The sequence below is a fragment of the Erpetoichthys calabaricus genome, chromosome 6, assembly GCF_900747795.2.
Source record: "Erpetoichthys calabaricus chromosome 6, fErpCal1.3, whole genome shotgun sequence".
In the NCBI taxonomy this organism is placed as follows: Eukaryota; Metazoa; Chordata; class Cladistia; order Polypteriformes; family Polypteridae; genus Erpetoichthys; species Erpetoichthys calabaricus.
Window position 1 is genome coordinate 74,647,783 of NC_041399.2, and position 22,442 is coordinate 74,670,224.

The 22,442-nt window shown below is 37.7% G+C and overlaps 1 protein-coding gene across 6 annotated transcripts in view; it reads right to left on the reverse strand.

Annotated features, from left to right (window-relative positions):
- LOC114653411 (microtubule cross-linking factor 1) overlaps positions 1–22,442 on the reverse strand; it is a 236,441-nt gene that overhangs the window by 61,231 nt on the left and 152,768 nt on the right. For 4 of the 6 annotated variants that reach the window (XM_028803712.2, XM_028803707.2, XM_028803711.2 and 1 more), the window contains exons 5-6: positions 15,254–16,606; positions 6,278–6,424 (exon numbers count right to left, since the gene is read on the reverse strand). In XM_028803712.2, the coding sequence (XP_028659545.1) occupies positions 6,278–6,424; positions 15,254–16,606 (1,500 nt within the window). The remainder of the gene's footprint in view (positions 1–6,277; positions 6,425–15,253; positions 16,607–22,442) is intronic. The other 2 variants (XM_051928734.1, XM_028803708.2) reach the window with 1 other exon arrangement.

Below are 22,442 nucleotides of genomic sequence, written 5' to 3' on the forward strand. Positions count from 1 at the left end.
TAACACGCACAACGTAGTTGTGTGCACATGGCTAGTATTTATGTAAAAGTAATGTGTAAATATTATATAGATTACAGTTAAATTATATATAAGTATTTATACAAATTAAAAATTCTTTTGTTTACTTTCTACATCCCAAGGGGACAACATCTGCTAATTATTCTGATTTGGCGGCTCTGTTTTGATAATGGTTCTGGAATATTACCGGGTGTATTTCATTTACACCCATAATAATTTATAATCTACCATTTAATAAAACACTAAGGTCTGTGTGTGTGTGTCTGGTCCCTTACAGCAATCTCATTGGTCAGTTTGACGTTGGTGAAGCAGTTAAATGAGGTAGTGCAAGTGTGAGAGACACAAGGAAGAGACAAAGTGTAGGAGACATGTTGAGAGTCACCTTCAAGCTTTGAAATTCAATGATGGGAAGTAGAAAAGTGGACAGGAAGCGACTGTGGTGCCTTGAAATGATAAGAGTCTGAGAAGGAACGCAACGGTTATGAGAGGTTCAGACACACACAGATAGAGAGGAAAGGCACTGAAGGGTCATATACACTCTTAAATATAATGGGTCTCGAATGGCACCTTGTGCTTTTTTACCAGGTTATGTGGTTCCTCATAGAACCACTGCTTAACAAAGCACCATTTCATTTGGCGAATGGTTCTTTGTATATGAAGTTGGTACACTGTGCTTTGAAAAATTTTCTAATATGTAGAGAAAAACCAGAAATCTTTAATGTATAGTAAGCTACCTAGCAGGACACTAATAAGCCAAACATTTAAAATATCTCAGAATGAGTGTTAAGTACCTTAAAATGCAGTTCATCTTTTTAGATGGGTGAAATTCATTCCAATTGCATTTCAGGTACTTCAAAATGAACACCAATTTGCTTTAAAATATCAAGTTGTATTTGAGACAACTTTAAATACATTGATTTTATCTTAAAATGTGTATTTTCCAAATCTAGCAATCATTTCATGATATCTTTTTGGATCTGTAAATGTTAATTTGGAATGTCATAACATAAAAGTCATGTTCAGCATTTCTCTAATGTAGAATTTACACATAAAGCGTTTTGTCTTTTATTTTTTCTAAACATGATTCCTCTGCTTTACCTAATAATTTTAGGCTATAATGCTAAGGTGAACTTTCTAGAATTTTTTTTCCCCCAATCAAAGCTCATTTGAGCTGAACCAACTCAGAAAAAGTCTGACACATAAGTGTTACTGTATATTTTTGATAATTGTCAATTTCTTTCAATTTTCAAAGAGAAGAAAGTATACTGTACATTTCCAACAAGTCACTTCACGTGTCCATCCCTTCACAGGTAGCCCTGACCAGCTCTTCGCTAATGTAACTATTTTCCTACGTGTGAGAATGTCATGTGGTAAAGAACTTTATTGTGAGTGTTTGCAGTTCCTATATTATAAACCTTAGTGAGCATCATTTTATAATGTTGATACAATTCAAAACGTCACATTATATTCAAACATCAGAACACAAGAATTGTAAATTTGAAAGAACTCAAAGTAATTAAATACTAACACAGAAAAAGTATTCACAGACATCCCCTGTAAAAGTGGGATTAATGGACAGATTCACTTTGACAAATACATCCTGTCTCAAAAAATTAAATTATTAAAACATGTATCAAGACCTACATGACTGCTATATGCAACTTAATGAAATGACATAACATACACATTTAATTATAAAGCTCTAAACTGTTTATAAAATTGTTACATTACTGTATGATACTGAATAGCAAATGAATGCAATAAAAAAAATATTTGTAAGGAGCAGTGACTGGCAAGGCTTAGGATATTGTGAAGGAGAAACTTAAAAAGGGAGTGAGAAGGATATAATTCTTCTTTTCTACTCATCTTTCTACTGAAACAACAATCCAAGCTGGAACTGTTGAGGCGTCACTAATTGGAGCTTGACTGCAAATCGTGATGCACTAGGTGTTAGCAGTGACACAAACTCTGAATTATAGTGCTGTGTAATTAGTTCTTTTCTGGTTGGCTAAGTTTTTGCTCAAAGAATTAAAGCAACATGGAAATGGTACCATCTGTTTGTTACTGGATGTTGGCTCTGAATGCGAGTAATACGATTGCCATTGAGTTAGTACCTTGATCTTCATTTGCAAAGAAGCAGCATTTTTAAAACCATAATACTGAATAGTATTACAAAGAAATGACATACAGTGGGTGCTCGTTTTCCCTAGGTACTCCACTCTTTGGGATGTTTAAGGACACCAGAGACGCTGATCTAGCCTGGTCTGAGTTTGTGTATGTGAATGAGTGAGTGCGTGAGTCCTGTGATTGACTAGATCTTCAGGGTGGGTTCCTGCTTCCCAGTGCTCATGTCCAGTGTGACTTTCTTTTGAACTATGCATGTTCAGAAAATGAATACAGGTAAAAGTCCATTACAACAAATATCTTTACAACGAAATTTTCATTACAACGAAGTATGTTTATGGTCCCGACAGCTTCCCCATATGACATGAGTCTACAGAAATCTCGTTATTACGAAGTACATTCAGCAGATATTTTCATTATAACGAAGTGCACAAAAGATCTTGAAATGCCTGAATGAATCATCCACAGAGAAGTTAATTCTGTGGTCGTAGCTCAGTTGTGCACAACGATCCCCAAACAGAAACACTAATTTGTTTTCTTTTTTCGAACTTTCCTCATACTGTTTTTTTTCTTTCCTTTTTTTGTTTCCTGTGGTTTTCAGTGATACCTTTTACTTATTACTCGTCAACATTTGAAAAACATCCATTGGAATTTAACTCATTGTCACCCTCCTATAGAAACGGCAGACACGGAAAAACAATAACAGTTCATATTAGCACAAAAAAAACATTTAATTTTTAGCAGCTCTCGATTGCGGCAAAAAGAAAAAAGATGTTGCCAGTGAATTTGGAATTTCGCCATTGACACCGTCAACTTTCTTGAAAGACAGAGCAAAAAAAGAAGAAAAATCTCGGGTTGCAAACGTAGGTGTACTGCTGCATTTGAAGACGTCGAAAAAGCAGTTTCTATGTGGTTCAGTGATGCTTGTTCAAGAAACATTCCTATTAATGTGGCACTCAATCAAGAAACTGTGAGGTTTGTAAACTCACTTGGGACCTCCCTCAACTAGACAGCAAACCAAAGAGCATCCTGAAGTGCGATCTCCGCGTCTGTACGGGGCAATAGCAGACTCAAACATATGCTGTGTGTCTCTGCCAAAGTAAACAGAAAAGATCTCGATGGGTGATGCAAGGTTAAGAGCACGTAAATTGTAAATGCAGATAACAGGATTACTTGATCACTGACCTGCATGACCCTAACTGACTGCTGTGTCTGTGTATAGCAGAGAGGCAGATCACGCTACAATAAATAACTGTGCCATTCCTGTTTCAAGCTGAATACAGCTGGTTTTGCTAAAGTACTAAGACTTAGCCTTGTGTTTTGGGGTGCAAGACAGGGACTTATAGCATGACCCCGATCTTTTATGATTTGCTTCTGTGGCGCTTCACTGCAGCACTGTGAGCCTCCTATTGCCCTGCCCCAGCAATGGACAAAAAATATTCCACAGATGCTGCAACCACGCTTCAGGACGCACTTTAGCGTGTCGTTCCTGTTGGGTGGGGATTGGGGGGGTCTCAAAAGAGTTCAGAAACCTCACAATATGAAGAAAAAAAAAAAGGATGATTCGGCTTCTGATTGATAACTGTGCTGCCTACAGCATGCTTCCGCATTTAGATAATGTTCAAGTTGAATTCCTCCTACCCAATTGCACAGCAGTGCTTTAGTCATTGGGTTTAGGTAATATTCGCAGCCTGAAAGTGTATCATCACAAGGAAATGCTGAGAAAAATTCTCATCAGCATAACTTGTAGGCAGGAGGAGATTAAAATTAACGCGAAAGAAACTATTGGACGCAAGTTAAAGAAAGCACTATAGCAACAAATACAGAATCTCATTACAACGAAATGTTTTTTAGGTCCCTGGGAGTTCGTTGTAATGGAATTTTACCTGTACATGAATTGTATGCAACATATGAAGACTTTTGATTTTATTTATTTTTTTTCTGCATAAAGCTAACACAATTTAAAAGATGCATTGAGTAATATGTACAGCTGTACAGGATTTCCAGGTTTCTAAAGTCAATAGTGCCATTTATAGTACTATCTAGTAGGTCCTGTACCTGTTCTGTTACAGCCACAGATTTTCCCTGGACTGCATTTATTCCGTGTTTTATTGTTGTTTTTGTTAATTTCATGTTATTACCGTAGATACTTGCGCATAAGTTCTCCCGTGGATAAGTCGGGACTTGATTTTATCATATAATTTCTGGCATTTTATAATGTCGGTTGTATAAGACGAATGCAGAAAACTCACGCTATTGGTCCAAGGGATTATGAAATGCTAATGCTCACCTGAGAGAGCAACCACGGAGCACACTGCCTTTTTTTTCTATGTGGGTGCGGCAATGCGCTGTATCAGCGTGCGCTCCTAACCTCTCTCTCTATTCTGCCTACGTGACCACACGACAATACCCGAACTATTCCGAATCAATGTTTGCACTGATTTGCATTCTTTGTATATCACACCCTCATATACCTTTATCGTAAGAGCATCATTTTATCTACGATGGAGTGTTTGATCAGAAGAAAATATGAACTGGTTTTAAATTAAACGTCGTTGAAGTAGTGAAAGAAATTGGCAACTGTGCTGCTGCAACAAAACTTGATGTGTCTGAGAAACTGATGCAAGATTAGAGGAGGTAAGAAGATGTAAAAAAAAAAAATGTGTCGCATTTTTGAATGGCCGTATAAGTCAGGGTCTGATTTTATGATCGATTTTTCAGGTTTCAAGACTCAAATTATACGTGAGTACATACGGTATGCCTTATATTTCAATGTCATTTCTGTTTTGTTTATTTCTTGTGGTTTATGTACTGGCTCTTTAAAGTGGCATCCATTCCTTTCTTTGTGGATGAAACCCCTAAAGATGGGTCCACCCTGAGACCACCGCTGTCATGTCCTCTCTCTTGCTTTTCATTCAGTTGTTAAGAAGTTAATTATAAGTATTCCTATTTGTTTGGATTTTCTGCTTATTGTTGTGATTATGTTGCTTCTGTATCTGGATTCTGCTCTTCGTCTAGTGTTCTAAGTCTTGTTAGCTTTAGATTGTCTTTGAGGAAATTAAATTTTGCTCAAGCATTTTTGTTATATTTGTCTATTGTTGCATTCTTTCAATAATGAACATCATCTTTTTATCAAGATTCTCACTGTCCTTTTAATTACAAGCCAGAATATTTTATTTTTTGAAGTTTTAATGCCAGCTCCCTATTTATAAGACTGTCTAGGCCAAAGCCTGCAGGGAGCCATTGGGGGACTAGCTGGATTGGGTGTATCTCCTCTGGACTGGCCAGTGAAACATTTGGCCTGTTATGGGACTATTTGGAGGCCTCATACCTCTTTTTACCTTGTTTCTGCCTTCATATCACAACAGGACCAGTAAAACAAAAATGGCTGTGCTGTTCAAATATCTACAAGAAGATTAGTGTCAAATCTATTGGTGAGTTTTCTAGCATACATGCAACTTTATGTAGAACAGAATCTTAAACGAATTGTTTTCTGAAGTAAATGTAATGATAAATATTTAAGGGCCTACATTTAAACTAGTTGATGTAAAATTCTAGAAATGAAGATCTGTTTCTTCTAGCATTTTTAAACATCTATAATATGATATACATATCATCTTATTTAGAAACCAGGAATGTGTAACTGAACTTTCCTTGGATTATATATAAAAACAAATAAACATACAGTATTGTTTACTGGGTAACAGATGTGTGTACAGGAGGTCAAAACAATTTTAGAATCATAACCATGCATTTGTTTTTTTCAAAATACCCATATATCAGCAGGACAAACACATGTTGGTAATCTAGTAATAAGATCATAAAGATATACTAATAAGAGGCAGAAGTGTAAGGCTTTCCTTTCATCAAGTAATGGATTGCTTAAATGGATTTCTTGCTTAATATCCTTCTGTTACTCAGTAGACAAAATGGACTACAGAAAACACATCGATACCAAAGCAGTACTTACTAAACAAATATTTAACACCATCACCCAAAAATCCATGATGCCATATAAAACTGCTGTTGGCATCAAAGGAAATTCAAATTTACAGCCATTTAAATTATTTTAGCAGATCTTAGGAGATGTCAGATGTCTTCCCCTTCAAAAGTAAAAGGTTGGTGAGGCACTGACCTCTATACTTAAACACTGTGGCTTGTAGTACTTATTGTCTCCATCGACTCTTCGGCTTTGGTCTGATCCCAGATGACCACACAAGGTCTCTGGCTCCATCCCTGGGTCCTGGCCTATCTCCCATTCTGTCTGATCCCTCAGTTTGGACTGTGGAGGGGAAGGGGGTAGAGGGTGTGGGGTGCATGGGCGATTGGTAAACGAAAACAAAGAACAGGGAGGAAATAAAGAAAACAAAAATGGGTAAAGTAGACGACTGAAAAACTACAAGACAAAGAAAAGCGTGAAGAGAAAAACCAACTTAAACACGGTGGCATAAGAGAGTGACGAAAACAAAACCAAAATGAGAATGAGCAAAATTATGGGCTGAAACATCTGAAAAGAAAAAAGAGAAAAAAGAGAGGAAAAAGAATGCAAAAAACACTGGTTATGAGGCGCATGCAATGAGGGATGCATGAGTCAAAACCAACAGCTGGAGTACTAATTATGAAAGAACTGGGAGACGTGCGGCTGGCGCCCTCACGCCGTGCCATGCAAAAAAGCAGTGTGCAGCGAAGCCTCCTCTCGAACTCCTTCAAAACATGTGACCATGCAAATAAATGAAAGCAAAAATTAAAACAAAAATGAACCATTTAGAATCACATCATTCCTTATGCAGCAAAACTGTCCAAAATCCTTGAAAACAAGCACTGCCATCTTACAGAAAGTTTGCTGTTAGGTATTTTTTTTTTATCTCTTTTAAAAATCAGACATTAAGGAACATTATATCCATATCAATATAATGTGTACATCTCCAGCAATACCTTCTAAGGAGTAATCAAAGCACAAGGTTGATTGAAAACATACACAAATACCTGATACTAAAAATGGTTAATGTACTATACAGTGAAACCAGTCATAAAAAAAATATACCTCAGACACACTTACGCTGCGGTTTGGCTCGTTTTGTATACCAATTAATATATATAATTTTTTTTTTTTTTTTTTTTCAATGAACTGTGGAAAAATACAAATTGTAATTAATAGCACTGAACTGATGTCAATTTTCTACTTTGGTCTTTATTGTCTTCTTAGAAAAAGTACTTTAAAGAGTTGCCAGTAGGAGTTTCATTTGCTGTGAAAATTTTGAAGTTGTACTGTTATTACATCTGGAAGGTAATAAACTAAAATATATTGTATTGGACAAACACACAAAAGTCAGTATTGCATAGTACAGTGCTTCTCAGTATTCTCTGGTGGGTCACAAGAAAGTTAATTTGGTAGGGCTTAAAAATTTTCATTTTGATGAATAGATAGACTGTAGCATAAATTACAAAACTTTAAATGGTACATTCAACTTGAAGGGAAAAAAATCAATAACTGGAACCACATACCTGTACTGAAAAAAAGGCAGCAGGAAATATGATAAGCACCACTGAAATAACATAAATTGCCTCCATGTCTTTCTCTCTCTCTCTTTTGTTGTAAAGCCAATTAAGGAATTTGAAACTAATAATAATACAGTTTTATACATTGATCTTTGGATTTTATTTTATGCCAGAATATGAGAAGACCGCATGAGAGTGAAGCCACTAGTTTACAATAAGGAGCTATTAGGAAAAGGAAAACAGTTTACACTTTATAATAATTTTCAATTGTCTCCATTATTTAACCTGTACAATGAATCAGTACTGAGAGAAGAGTTTGGTGAAATCGTGAAAGATGTCGGAGAACTTCAGCAAACTCTATAAAATACATTTAAATCAATGCAGAAGAAGGAAATGAACTCGTTTTGAGTGGATTACAATGGTGCAATGGTTTATTGTGTCCCTAAGGGCAAAGGTAACGTTTACCAACTATGCCAAATCAATTATTGAGGCTGAAAATGTGACCTGAGCTTTGAGACAGCAAAGCAAAACCACTGAGCCACCATGCCTCAAACAACAAACAATGCAGACAGAGTAATAATAACAAACAAAATATTACAAATGACCACAAGTTAGCAGTAAGTAAAAGGATCACTGTACTTATTCAGTTCTGATCTTCAGGGCACCGATTGGGCATGCCATGTAGCATTTTTTTTTTCTTTAAGGTTGGGCTTCAGCCAGCATTCTCAATTAGCGGCGTCCACGCAGTTGGCATGTCTTTTTTGTTTTCAATCCATCTGTGAAGATGGTTCACACTTTTTTCTTCCATCTTTTGTTGTTATTACTTCACAGTGTCTCATGTGCTTTCTGAGACAGAGTGCTCCTTTAAGGTTGATTTTCATTCATCAGTGCATCATATGAGTAATTGCATATGCATTCAGCTTGCATCTGAAATTAGCCATGACCCATGGCAGCAAGGTAGTGAGCACACAAGGAAAAGCTTTATACTCAGCAGTGTGCTCATATTATTCTCATTATGGTCAGCTCAAATAAAAATACATCAAATATATGACTGCATGTGGCGTGCAAATCCAAATGGAATATCCATCCATCCATTATCCAACCCGCTATGTCCTAACTACAGGGTCACAGGGGTCTGCTGGAGCCAATCCCAGCCAACACAGGGCACAAGGCAGGGAAACAAACCCCGGGCAGGGCTCCAGCCAACTGCAGCAAATGGAATACCAATTGGTTAATTACATTCCGCATGCATGAAAGAGATTGAGAAGCAACGTAAAATGTAAGGAGGAGTATGCTTGCAGCATAAATGCATGAAAGTTCTGTGCGTGGTTGCTACAGATATCATGTTGGCCTCATAAAGCATCATGGGGCACGGGGATAAAAAGTTTGTCTAAGCTGGCTGCATGGCTAATTTCCAGGAAAATATTCATCGAACAAGGTCACTGGCAAACATAGCATATTTGCCATGAAAAAAGCTTTGCTGAATTTCGCCGATCAACACTACAAAGGATAAATGGTTGCAACTTAGGTCATTCATTAAGCTCTACAACTGATGAATAAATCAATCTGTAAAGATTTAAAGAGGCATTTTTATTTGCAAAATTACTTTTAATTAAGATTATTATTAAGTGTTATCAGAAAATACATTAAAAAACTCGAGAGGTCACTGAATGTCAAAGGAGAGCGACTGTATTGCATATTCAGCAATGCATTCTAGGTTCAAATCACGAGCCTGGTGACTACCTAGGTGGAGTCAACACTTTCTGCTCTTGTCCAAATGCATTTTTCTCTCTGTATTTCAGTTTTCCTCTTACATCCCCTAAGATGTGCTTGTTAGGTTAATTAGTAATTCTAAATGTTTTAATGCAAGGGCAGGTTTGTGTTTGAATGAACTCTTTGATGGACTGGCACCACATCTGAGGTTGATTTAATTTGTATCTCACTGAGAAATGAAAATTTTCACACGGCCTTTGGGATGATCTCAAAATCCTCCTGTTAACCGATAAAGCCTTAAATTGTCAAAACTCTGTTTACTTATCTGAATTTATCAATACCTAAAAACCGGAGTGCACATTGAGATCTCAAGGTATCAGCCTTCTTAAGATTGCAAGGTTTAATAAAATAACAGCAGAAGGTCAAGCTTTTAATCACAGGCTCCAGAACTGTGGCATGATCTGCCTGCTACTATAAGAGATACCCTTTCAGTCTCTGCTTCCAAATCCCAGTTGAACACTTACTACTTTAGTCAAGCACACCCTGACTAGAGATGCTGACTAGCTAAACATATTGTATTTCTGTTTGTTAGTTATTGGCACCCTGTCCAGGTTTTGTTCCTGCTTTGCACCCTATGCTAGCTGGGAAAGGCTCCAGCAGACCCCCCGATACCCAAGGTGGATTAGAAAATGACTGACAGTTCTGCATTTAGTAATTAGTATAATCTAAACTTGCATTTTGATTCAGATTTGTTCAAAGTGCTCTTCGCCAGCACACATTAAAGAGGGTTATACATAAAAATAAGATGTATTGTAGTATTAAGAAATTAAGTAAGACACATTATTTTTATAAAAATCTGGGTCAACTATGTGCCACCATGTGCTTTCTGAGTGGATATGATTAATCACTTCTACTATTAATACTGTAAATCAGAAAAAATATCTGTACCTAAAACAAACGCTGTCTAGTAAAAGATGACTTAATTAAGTCCATGGATATTTATGGTTCAAAAGAAGTGTTGTCTCATTTGCCAGACAACACACCATCTCCAAGGAATAAAAAGATGGTCAAAAGAATCCTTTTATTTTAATATTATTACTTTTTGGGTACTGAAAATAAAGAAATTAATTCAGTTCCATGAAAAGCAAATACATTGGAAGCCAGTTGTAAACCAAAACCTATAAAGCATATTTTAATTTTTGCATTCTTTATGCTGTTATTTTCTCAGATTAATGCTAAATGCTCTATGCACTACTCTATTAGAAAATCTGACCAAATTACCTTACAAAACACGTGGGAACCTTGTTAAAATACAAAGTGCAACTATTAAAAGGAAAATACCTATAAAGAAAATAACATGTTGGATATTCTTCATATTTTCTGTATGTATTACATGTCTTTATAAATATAAGTTTCACCTAAGTAAACTAAATATACGTTTTTGTTTTTTTAAATGTTAATGTTTTAATGTAAGGAAAAGGACTGGAAAATTTTCACAGAACTTTATTGTCATTTATTTTATTGCTCAATGCAAACATATTTTTCATGCTATTTCCTACTAAAACTCAATTTTCTTGCCGCTTTTCACAACAATTATTTTTATTCCAAACACACATTGAACTTATAAACAAGTATTATGGATACTTTACTGTTTGCGTTTTACTATTCTTACTTTTACAAAAAAGAAAATACATTGTACTAGGATAATATACAAGTTCGACATTTGTATTTCATGTTAGTATTCACTACATAGCATAATCTCCAGGAATTTTCATTAATTTAAATATAAGAACTATTTTTAATTTTTTTATTTTTTTAATTATAGATATGTTTTAATGTAACGCATAAGCCAGGCAGATCAACAGAAATGCTGGCTATTTGCTGGGGCTCAGCCATCAGGCAAAAGCAGGAGGGAGACAGAAGACATTAGAGTGCCAGGACAGAAGTTCAGTAGTGCTCCAGTGAAGGCCGATTTTTACCATTGTCACACCAGTTGTTTCAGCAGTAAAAACAAACAGACCACAAATGGTGAAAATTGAACAAAGGACTGTGTTTGTCAGCACCAAGCACTCATGTGTGAAATAAACTGCAACAATAAAAAAAAATAACTTGTTCAAGAATATAACATCAAAATGCAATCCTGACCATGTATGTTTAAGCAAGCCAACTGTCGGAAAACCCATAATGACGTAAAAGCAAAGCATTAAAACGTAACCACTACACTACAGGTGATGCAGTCAAACAGTGTCACACTGTTCACACAGGCTGTAACGATATGGGTTTGTGGGTCTATATTTTTTTGGTATGAGATATTCAGATGATTCACACTTTGAAACAAATACAAGGTGGCATTTACTTTAATTTGTTACGAGAATTACTATTCACAACAGATTGTGTTCATTTTTTTCTGTTTTTTGTTATGGTAAAGTTTTTGGTTTCTTCAACCGTCCATGCTCACACTATGGTAGTCCCAAGAGAAACATAATTAAAAGACAGCGTCATGCAAACAACATGTGGGTACGCAGCATCAAAGGGGGCACGTGAAGCATACAAAATCTGATCAGTGGTTGCATGTCAAAAGTTGCAGCGCTGAAGTGAATTTAGACGGTTGCAAGGTGAGCACTCCCAACAGGTAGATAGTTCAATGAAAGGAGTTCTTTTTGGCTCAGTTGTCTAAAGCTGTTGTTTTTTTGCTCACCTTGCAGAGGGTGGAATGCAAGTTTGCATTCTGCTTAGGATACTCCAGACCCCCAGAAAATAGATGAGTGGAAACAGATTTGCAGTATATGTGCTACATAATGTTAATTTATCTTTGTTTTTCGAGGTGGACCTGGAACAGTTTCAATGTACATAATTGCAGGAGGTCAGAGCTTGTGCACGTCCATAATATATATGTGGATTCATTTAACTTACTCCTGCTTACATTTCAGGGCCTTCGTAATGTACTTGACATTTGTGGCTTCAAATTAAATGTATTCTAATTCTTTTTAAGCAGAACAAAACATTTGCTGGGTAGCAAAGCAGTCACAAATGGCAAAAGGACAGTTCACGGTGAAGTTTGAACAAAGTAAGTCATCGTCATACACATATCTTATGAATGAATGAGGTAGTTTACTTGTTGACTAAATGATGACAGGTACAAACGTATTAAAACGTAACAAAATCAAAATCAAGATACATATTGCATCGTGACATCGGTGAGTTGTTACCATTCCTACTGCCTGTGTAGCCAAAATTACACCATGTAGCCAAACTGTACCATTTAGCCTCCTAAAATAATTTCCATTTGAGATACAATGATAACAATAGTTATATCATAAAGCTTTGACGGAAAAAAATATTTTCCGTTGCATACAGATTATTTCAATGCATTGCTTAAATAGTGCTTTGCTCTCATAGCCATTATTCTCAGAAGATTTTAATATTAAAACAACGTAACAATACTGAGAAATATAAATGCATAAACTGTAATCTAAAAAATAATATTTCTTAGTCAATCCAAATTAATTGCAAGTTTAAACTTCCAAATCATAGATTTATACAAGATTGCATTCTGTTGTGTTGCTGCTGGATGTGTCATTCTGATAGAGCTGCAGACGTGCTGAACGCTGCTCTTGGGGGCCATTTACTTGTAATGAGTTTTAGAAAGCCTTTTTAAAAACACTGAGATAGCCAAGTGAATGTGTTCCATTTTCAAACTGTATATTTGCAAAATAAAAGAAACTGGTGGATCTATTAAAGGAAGAAAAATGTGCACTTTTACCAGCTTTAGATTTAGATGTGGAAAAAACTGATGTTAAGAATAAAGAAGTAAGAAGCAAATCCATATTGAACTGTTGCAAACTATGTGCTGTATTTTTTTTTTTGAGTAACATACGGTGTTGCAGTAGTTAGTGCTGCTGCCTGACAGCTTCAGTGTCCAGGGTTCAAATCTGGGCCAGGGCAATATCATTGTGGAGTTTGCATGTTCTTGTCATGTCTGTACGGATTTTTACTGGATATTCCAGTATTTTATCTCACATGTTAATCTCTACACTGGCCAGGTGTGAATGAGTGTGTCCTACAACAGACAGGTAATCATGGCCAACACTAGAGGTACGCGTGAAGTGGGTATTGCCCCCCTCACATAGTTTTGCTCTGTTCTATTAAGTACAAGAGATTCATATCGGTGATACACAGCAGACTAACCTCTTAGAAATCAGAATCTCCTCTCCAGTTTTTCTTTCATTTAAATCTTCTTGCTTTAAAGTCATTCTGGTCTGTATATATTTATTCATTTATGTACTTAACTACTTATTTATGTATTGATTTATTTAAAGAGCTTCTGTAAAAAAACTAATTTCCTTCTGGGGATAAATAAAGTTCTATCTAACTTTCTCAAAGTTATTTATACTCTTTCAGAAATTGCCTCCTGCTCCCAAATCTCTGGTTTGAAAAAAAAAAATCTTCCTTTTTTTAAAATGAAAACACACATATGTTATGCACACATTATATTATGTGTTTCCTAAAATCAGTTGTTTAAAGTTGGGATGTCTGTTTAAAATGTATATAGCAATCACTCAGCGTCTCATTTATTCACAAAAACCACTAAAAATATGAAAATAATTCCTTGCACATCCCCAACCATTCCATAGGGTTTTAGAAGTAGTGAAGCAGGCATGTTAAACAATTGAGTTGCACTTAGCTTATTTTATAGCCCCCAGGTCAAATGTAGAACGGGGACTGCTGGTACATGTCTACAGTTAATTCATATTGATCGCCAAGTATGGTTTAATATACAGAGCGAGTCAAAATTATGTTAACATTTGAATGGCGGAAACAATTTATTCACAAAACATACTTCATATGTGCAAGATGATTTACAGGAATGTCTCAACCTGTTCAACACATGTACTATATGCGGCACATAAATTGTCCACAAAAATTGTATACAAGTATATACATAGCAGTACTATTAGTGTTAACATTACAGTTTTATACAGAGCGAGTCAAAATTATCTATAACGGATTAATTAGTTTTTGTCTTGCTTACATTTTCCTCCTAGCTACTTCAGTGACAACTAAAAACAAAAAAAATCCCAATGCACAGCAGAGGTTACTAATAGATTAGAGAGAGAGAGGTTAGGTTAGGAGCACACGCTGATACAGCGCATTGCCGCACACCAACACATGACAAACCAACTCAGGATCCCAGATTAGGACCTGAGTGCAGCCATGCAACGGGTGACTCCTCAGCACCACACTAGTTCAGATGGAGTAGAACAGTGTGAGGTTTTTTATGGTGGCTGGAGTGCCAATTCTGCCAACAACCCCCAGGTTTTTCCCTGCAGGTAGGAGGGCCTACATGCAGATCTGGATGCAGATTAACGTCATATCTGGGACGGAGCAAATGCAGGTTAAGGGCCTTGCTCAAGGGCTCAACAAAGTAGATTAGGCATGGTATAATTCATTTACAAGCACAGGCTTTCACCACCAGTGTTTAATTTTTCACAATATTTTGCAAAAACAAAAAGAAAAAATAGACCAGTTTTAAATGGTATGATAAAGTCATGGAAAAAACTAGTAATTGCGAAGCCTGTACTAATGATACTCTCTGCTAAAATTATTTAAAAAACAAAATGTTGCTTCCAAGTACACTAAACAGCATATCACAGCAACAATGTGGGCTTAAAATAATACTAATTTGAAACAAGAAGCACACTTAATTTTCAGTTTGACTCAAAGCAACACACGTCATGAGAAAATAAAAAGGAGCAGCCATCAAACACAGGCATTTGTATAACCATTTTTAGAGGAAAAAAGAAAAAAGCAAGCCAAATGCTTTGTAGTTCAGTGTTCCAGCCAGTAGCTACGGTAGCAGCAGACCGTAAGTCGAGAGCAATGGAGAATCAGCACTTACCTGAAAGTCAGTGAGAAGGTCCTTCCCAATCGTTCCTATTGGAGAGTCTCGTGACATGGATGTGACACTGGATAGGAAACTGGCTGACTCTGTCAGATTAGGCATAGGAGACAGATCATCTACTGGTTCTTTCAGCCCTTCTCCTATGTGGTCCATCTTCTCCATGAAGTGATTCAACTCCACTTTAAAGGCCTTCATTTGTGTATTGATGGCATCCAAAACCTGAGGCTCACTTTTTCCCTTGGCAAGATTCCCGTCACCCCTGTCACCACTGGTTACAAGCAGCTTGGCATCATAGATCAAACTGTCAGTGTCGACAATGAGACGGTCAACAGTCTTTCCCAGTCTCTCTGCTTCACGCTTCACACTGACTATAGTCTCAGTTTCTTCCTTTTTCCGCTGAGCCAAATCAATTGGGCTGAGGTCACTCACATCAGAAGGCTTTCCACTACCAAAGCCTGAAGTTTTCTCAAAAAGATCATCTGAATCACTCTCTCCACCTATAGGGCCTTCCCTCTTAGGATGTATTTGTGCCAGTCGACCAGTCTCATCCTCCTCACTCTCTTTCCGGCCAGCATCGCTTTCAGCATCACTGTCCCGAGGGCTGGCTGTTCGTGTCCCCAGGTGGGATGCTAAGTCGTACCGCTGCACATTAGAGATCAGGACACGATTTTCATATTGGAGTTTCATCACCTTCCCACTCAGCTCATTGATCTGTAGACGAGCAGCTTTTAGCTCTTCTTGCAATAAGCCCCCTCCACTGCTGATGCAAAGGCTTGTGCTGGTTCCACTTGGCTTGACCATTCCATCTTCTACCCAACCAGCATCCTGACCTGAACCAAACTTGAAACGATTTAACTCACTGGTGAGCTGCTTATTGTGGTCCTCAATTTCTGAAATAGACCTCCTGAGTAATTCTGCTTCTTCCTCCACAAATTGCAAGTGGCGTCTCAGTTCAGCAGCAGACTCCAGAGAATCTCCATAGGGAGAGGTGGGCATACTGGAAAGGTGTTCCCTGCCCAGACAATCTTTTTCATACTGGCACCTAATATCCTCATTCTCAGCTTTCAGCCCCCTGTTCTCCACTTCCAATTCCACAATCTTCCTTCCCAGGATGTTGGCTTCCTCCTCTACCAACTTGAGTCGCAGTTTAAGCTCTGCTTCCCTAGTGCTAGGTGGTCCTCCACACTCCGTTGGTAAAGGGCTATCCACATCCCCATAGACAGATTTGTATTTTTGCAGCTCCTGTTCCAGCTCATCCTTTTCACGACCCAGCTTTGCCATCTTCTTGCGCATAAGAGCAGATTCCTCTTTGGCAAACTGTAGCTGGCATTTGAGATCTGCACTGTCTTCCTACAGAGAAAACATGAGCACATTTAGCAAGAAAAATCTGGAAAACTAAATCAGTTCATATGTATGTAAAGTAAAGAAATATTAAGTTCAACAAAACATTTAATAAAACAAACTCACACTGAGCCTGTTCAGAGTCAACAATTGGCACACATAAAAACTAATAGACACAGAGTGAACGTGCAAACGTCACAAACAGTTTAGAAGCCAGATTTAAACCTGATCAGCACCACAATTGCAAGCACTTCAACCCAGTATCCCCAGATGATATCACTGTACGAATAAAACAAACATCAGGGTGCATGGAGAGCCAAATTTTAATTGTACAAAGACCTGGAGGAGGAGGAGACATACCGGTGTAAAGGCAGAACAGCAGGAGAGAACATGCACAGCCAGCACAACCTGGGCAAAAACAGAATGCAGTGATCCTGCAGGGTTGTTAATGGGGGGGCATCCATTATGGTCCTAACAGCAGGAGTTGGAGGGACTGTGGCTGCAGGAGAAGTAAATAAAAAATACCCTTGGTCTTGTGGTGAAAAAGTCCAGTGGCCCTTATTCTGGTACTTGACCCAATTGAGTGTAGAAGTGGGATTGTCAGGATTGCTGAACAGCTTGAATGTCGACACACCATAGCACAGCGGAGGTCACGTGCGGTAGCAGATTAGCTCCACAAGGCAGCACATGATGGAGCCAACTATGGCTAATGTTAGCTGGCAGGGGTCTATGGAAATAGATTGTGATAAACCTGATGTTTTAATGGACTAATGTCAACTACTTAAGATTTAGTGCATTTGATTGCTAGAGGGTCAACCTGACTCATGCATGGTAGAAGAAGGCAAAGTAGTCAGGCAGACGAGTGCTTGACAGGTGAGAAAGACTTTGTTTAATAACTGATGGCTACTTTCATGAGTTGAAATGGAGATTCCCTGTGATGTGTGATATCTGGGAGCAAAATCCCCATAAAGCAGACAACAGCAGGCCAGCTGAAGGACAGAAGAATGAGGCTGCAGTGGCATGTGCCTTTTGGAGAAGGGGCACCTAAATGAAAACGGGGAAGTTTGATGGTTGCTATAAAGTGGTTAACCATATTTATTTATTTACAGGACACCATTCTGTGTCTTTAACTATCACTGCCATTTTTTTCGTTGTGTGTGGGTGCTGCCCTCTTATTGACAGTTGCTAGGGCCATTGATATCACATGATGTGTTGCCATGACATCATTTCCTTTTCTTTACTGCCCAAGCTTCAGCTTTCAATTTTTTTGTTTTCCAGATAAAGTCAAAATCAGCTTGTGAATACTAAGTAGTATTTAAATATAGTTTTGGAAGGGATGCTTGTAGTCTTTATTTTTGCTTAAATGTTTATCTTACAATCTTAGGCACTGGTTTTGATTTGGGCTATGTTTTTTCTTCTCATCTCTCAATTTTCTTTAAAAATGTTATTATTTTGGACTAGTCTTTTCCACTTGGTACTCAGAGACATACTTGGTTGTTCTAAATATCCTAAAGGTGGGCGCATTCAAAATTGCATTGCATTGGAGACTTGGCTGGGATGAATTGGCCATAGGATTACAGCAGCAGCTCAACAGCAGAATGGTGAATACTCTTGGGATACTCTTTCCTGCTTAAGGGCACTCTGGTATTTTGATTTTGATTTGCTATACTTTATTAATTCTCGGGGGGTGGTTGGGGAATTGTTTTTTTGTCAGCCATTGTACAGTGCCCCTGGTACAATTTTCAGATTAAGGGCCTTGATGTACTTATCGGAACTTTCTCCAAACTGTGCAGGAAGACACGGCCAAGGACGCTTTTCTAAGGTGCCTAACACTTCTAGTTTTCTTACTCCAGGTTTAATTTTCTAAGTCATTAACACAAGCTGTGGCTGAAAACAAGGAATTGGAGCCAGGGCTGATGAAGGGAGGACGGGTACACCATTTTAAAGTGGACTAGCATCCCATGACCTCTTAAGTTGAAGAAAAACCTACGTATACACTGTATAAGCCACTCAGCAAAAATCCAAAAGCAGAACGTATTAAGGAGGAAGGAAAATGAGAAGAAAGTGCACAGTATTAGTGATGAATGCTGCCAATGAAAACATATCCTGTCAGCACTAACTACGAAACACAAAGGACGGTCTATTGTTGGAGTGGAAAGACGCATGGTTCACTTTAATCCTTTTTTCTCTGCATATTTCAGTACAGTTATTTTTAGGTGATCACCTATTGCATTGTACTTCTTACTCAAAAAAAGTTGATGAAAATATTAAAATGTAACATTGCATCAACTGACGAAGTTTTCTAAAAATCATGGCTACATGGTAAATCCTCTAGTTTGTTAACCAAACTGCATTGCATGATGGGGCGCTAACGTTTACATCTTAATTTTTTCAATTATTCAAATGTGTAACATCATTTAAATATTCAAAAATGAAATGAAAAATTCCAATATCCCCAATCAGCGTTGTGCTACAACTTTGTGAGACTTTTCAAATCAACATCTCAAAAGGTTTCCAGAAAAAAATTATTCTTATTTCTGCTAAATGACTGGTATTATTATCAGTGAAAAAGTTAAGTTTCTGCCCAGTTAAAACACTGCCTTTTTCTTTCCAAATGCAAGCTATTCTGGAGATTATTATTTTTTTTTATTGAGTATCACCCTGCCAGTCCATTAGGCAGATAAAGATTTGAACACCATGCCTGCTCACCCCCCCCCCCCCCCCCAATATAACTGAAGCACTCTCATTTGAAGTACAGGTGAGAACATTCCAGGATAAATTAAAATCACACAGAGCCCTGTAGACATACAAATGAGCAATGCATCCCAATATGATGACCAAATGCTTCCATTCAAGCCACACAGACAGAAACAACGCTCAGACTAAAACTAAAGATGGCATTAAATTGGCATTAAATTAGGGAATTGTGGCCTCCATATAACACTCACTGATGTGGACAGGCCATGTTTAAAATCAGCTTTCTCCTGCCCTAAGGTTATGTAGGCCAAGTGGGTGTGATAGTGGAACATTTTTTCTTATTTTCCCTTTTTAGGTATGTTTGCATTAAATACAAAAGCACTTATTGTTATCATTATGTCTGTCTGTCTGTCCATGCATCCACATGAAACAACTTGGCTCCCAGTGCACAGAACTTTGATACACTTGGGTAATTTCATGTCAAATCATCACACTTTTGGACTTCGTCACAGATTTTAACAAAACTTGCATGTTGATTTGGTCATATGAGTAACTCATGGAACTGAAATTGCATGCGTCTTGGATCAATATTAAGGGAGATTTAAGGTAACAAAGTTTGAACATATTGGGGGACAGATTATGATTTTGACTGGCTGTATCTCCCTAAATATAAGTTGCATAGAAATGGTTCCCATATTGTTTTAAAGCTCTTTTCCAACTCTATATGTTGCGTATTACACAGAGAAAATATGCAAAAATACAAGTAAAACAAAAAACAGTGTTGCCTGTTAATTTCTTCATTCAGCATAAATTGGCCTTTAGCTTCAACCAAACTAGCAAAACAAACTTAAAAAATAATTAGGACAGAATGCAGAGCATCACAGGAGGAGACACGTTTTCTATGTGTTTTTCTTATTTAACAAAGTACCAAATCCTAGTAAATGTGTAAGTTTGCTAAACATTATGAAAACAGCACATTAATGTTCTCCTCATACACTCAGCTAAATGTATATGTAGCAATGGAATATTCAACCCACATTGAATGCTTTCTTATTTTAATGTGAAATCTTCAAAGTTAAACTACTGAATCAGACAACAGACTTTTTAAATAGGAAATTAAAAAGACATCATACAATTCAATAAAAGTTTATTTTTTTGGTTTCTTTTGTTAACTGAATAATAAATAATAATAAATGATCTTGCCCACCAACTGTGCTAAAAGTCAAATGCGTCTGTATGGCAGATCTTGCTCCTGAAATTTACCACTTTATAGCATTCTGAATGCCAATTATTTCTCTAAACCTGTCAAACACATGGATGAAATGTAAAAGAGAAATGAAGAAAAGCTCTTGTATTTAAGACTGCACAATACTTAACCTTCTTTTAATTTCTGTGGTGTTTGCTCCTTTAATTGTATCTAAATACTCTCAGTGACAAGCAGCACAGACACTGGTGCAAATGATACAGAATGGCAAAACATACAAAATTCTGAAATTCTTCCAAATGTAATTGTTATACAACAACAATGTATTTCTTGTGTAGCCCAAAATCACACAAGGAGTCCTTCAATGGGCTTTAACAGGCCTTGTTTTTTGACAGCCCCTGTCCCCATCTTTTACTCTCTAAGAAGATAAGAAAAAAAGGGAAAAAATGGAAGAAATCTTGGGAAAGGCAGTTCAGACAGAGACCCCCATCCGGGTAGGTTGAGGCTTGCAATGGGTGTCAAAAAATGAGGTAAATACAGCACACAAAACAGAACACAAATAATCCTCCTCACAGAGCTAGATGTCCAATCTATCATTGCCCCCTCAGAAACACAACAGTACAAACCACTTAGTTCTTGCACAGCTTTCCTCACCAAGTGCAGGAGTCATGACAACTCTCAAGGCAAAAGGCAAGAATTGATATATATAGCATTCACTAAACACAGAACTACCATATATAAAGATTATAAAGACATCCATCCATCCATCCATTATCCAACCCGCTGAATCCGAACACAGAGTCACGGGGGTCTGCTGGAGCCAATCCCAGCCAACACAGGGCACAAGGCAGGGAACCAATCCTGGGCAGGGTGCCAACCCACCGCAGGACACACACAAACACACCAAGCACACACTAGGGCCAATTTAGAATCGCCAATCCACCTAACCTGCATGTCTTTGGACTGTGGGAGGAAACCGGAGTGCCCGGAGGAAACCCACGCAGACACGGGGAGAACATGCAAACTCCACGCAGGGAGGACCCGGGAGGCGAACCCAGGTCCCCAGGTCTCCCAACTGCGAGGCAGCAGCGCTACCCACTGCGCCACTCTGCCGCCATATAAAGACATTAAAAAAAACAAAATAGAAACTAACAAAAATACAAAACAACTATCTGCCTATCAGCTAATTGCAGAACCACTGCCAGCTTGTAGAAAAGGAGTCACACAAGCCAGACACGGTCAGAGTCCTGGAGACCTCGGCCAACAAGCCGCATCCCCCCAAGAAGCCGCCTCCCCAAAAAGCTAATTAAGTAAGTACATTATTTAGAACTAAGACTGACTCATTAATTTAGGAAGCTGTTGGCATACAAAATCTGCTGCCATAGTGGTACCCTCAGATTGAGCTTGAGAAACCCTGCACTAGGCACCTACCCATGATGTCCTCCCTCACCCTTGGCAGCATAAATGCCTTGCTGTATTGAGTAACTGACATCTGTGTTCCTCACATGTGACTAAACTTACTTCTACCATCCTGAAATTTTTTCAATGCTCAAAATGAAGTAATTTTTAGGCTTAGCATTTTAAGAAATTAAGGAATACATAAGGTAAGCGGATTTGTGTTTTCAATTAAATAAAATGAAGTAATGAATTTTAATTTTTAAATAAAATGAAGTAATGAATTTTAATTCTTTTCATACTACTATACTCCTTTCTCCAAAGATCTCATCCTCACCCTGTCTGATAATGTCTGACCCTGACAATGTCCTCACCTGAACCTGCTAGCCATTGTTGCCTGATGTGTGTGCTGCCTTGTTTCTAGCTGAGCACATCTATGTCAAGCAATTCATTTTACATAATCACATACACATTCAGAGAATGCTACTTGCAGCCTTCATTTACTTAAATTTGTGCTCCAGTTAGCTTAAGTGCCCAAAAGAAGGTGAA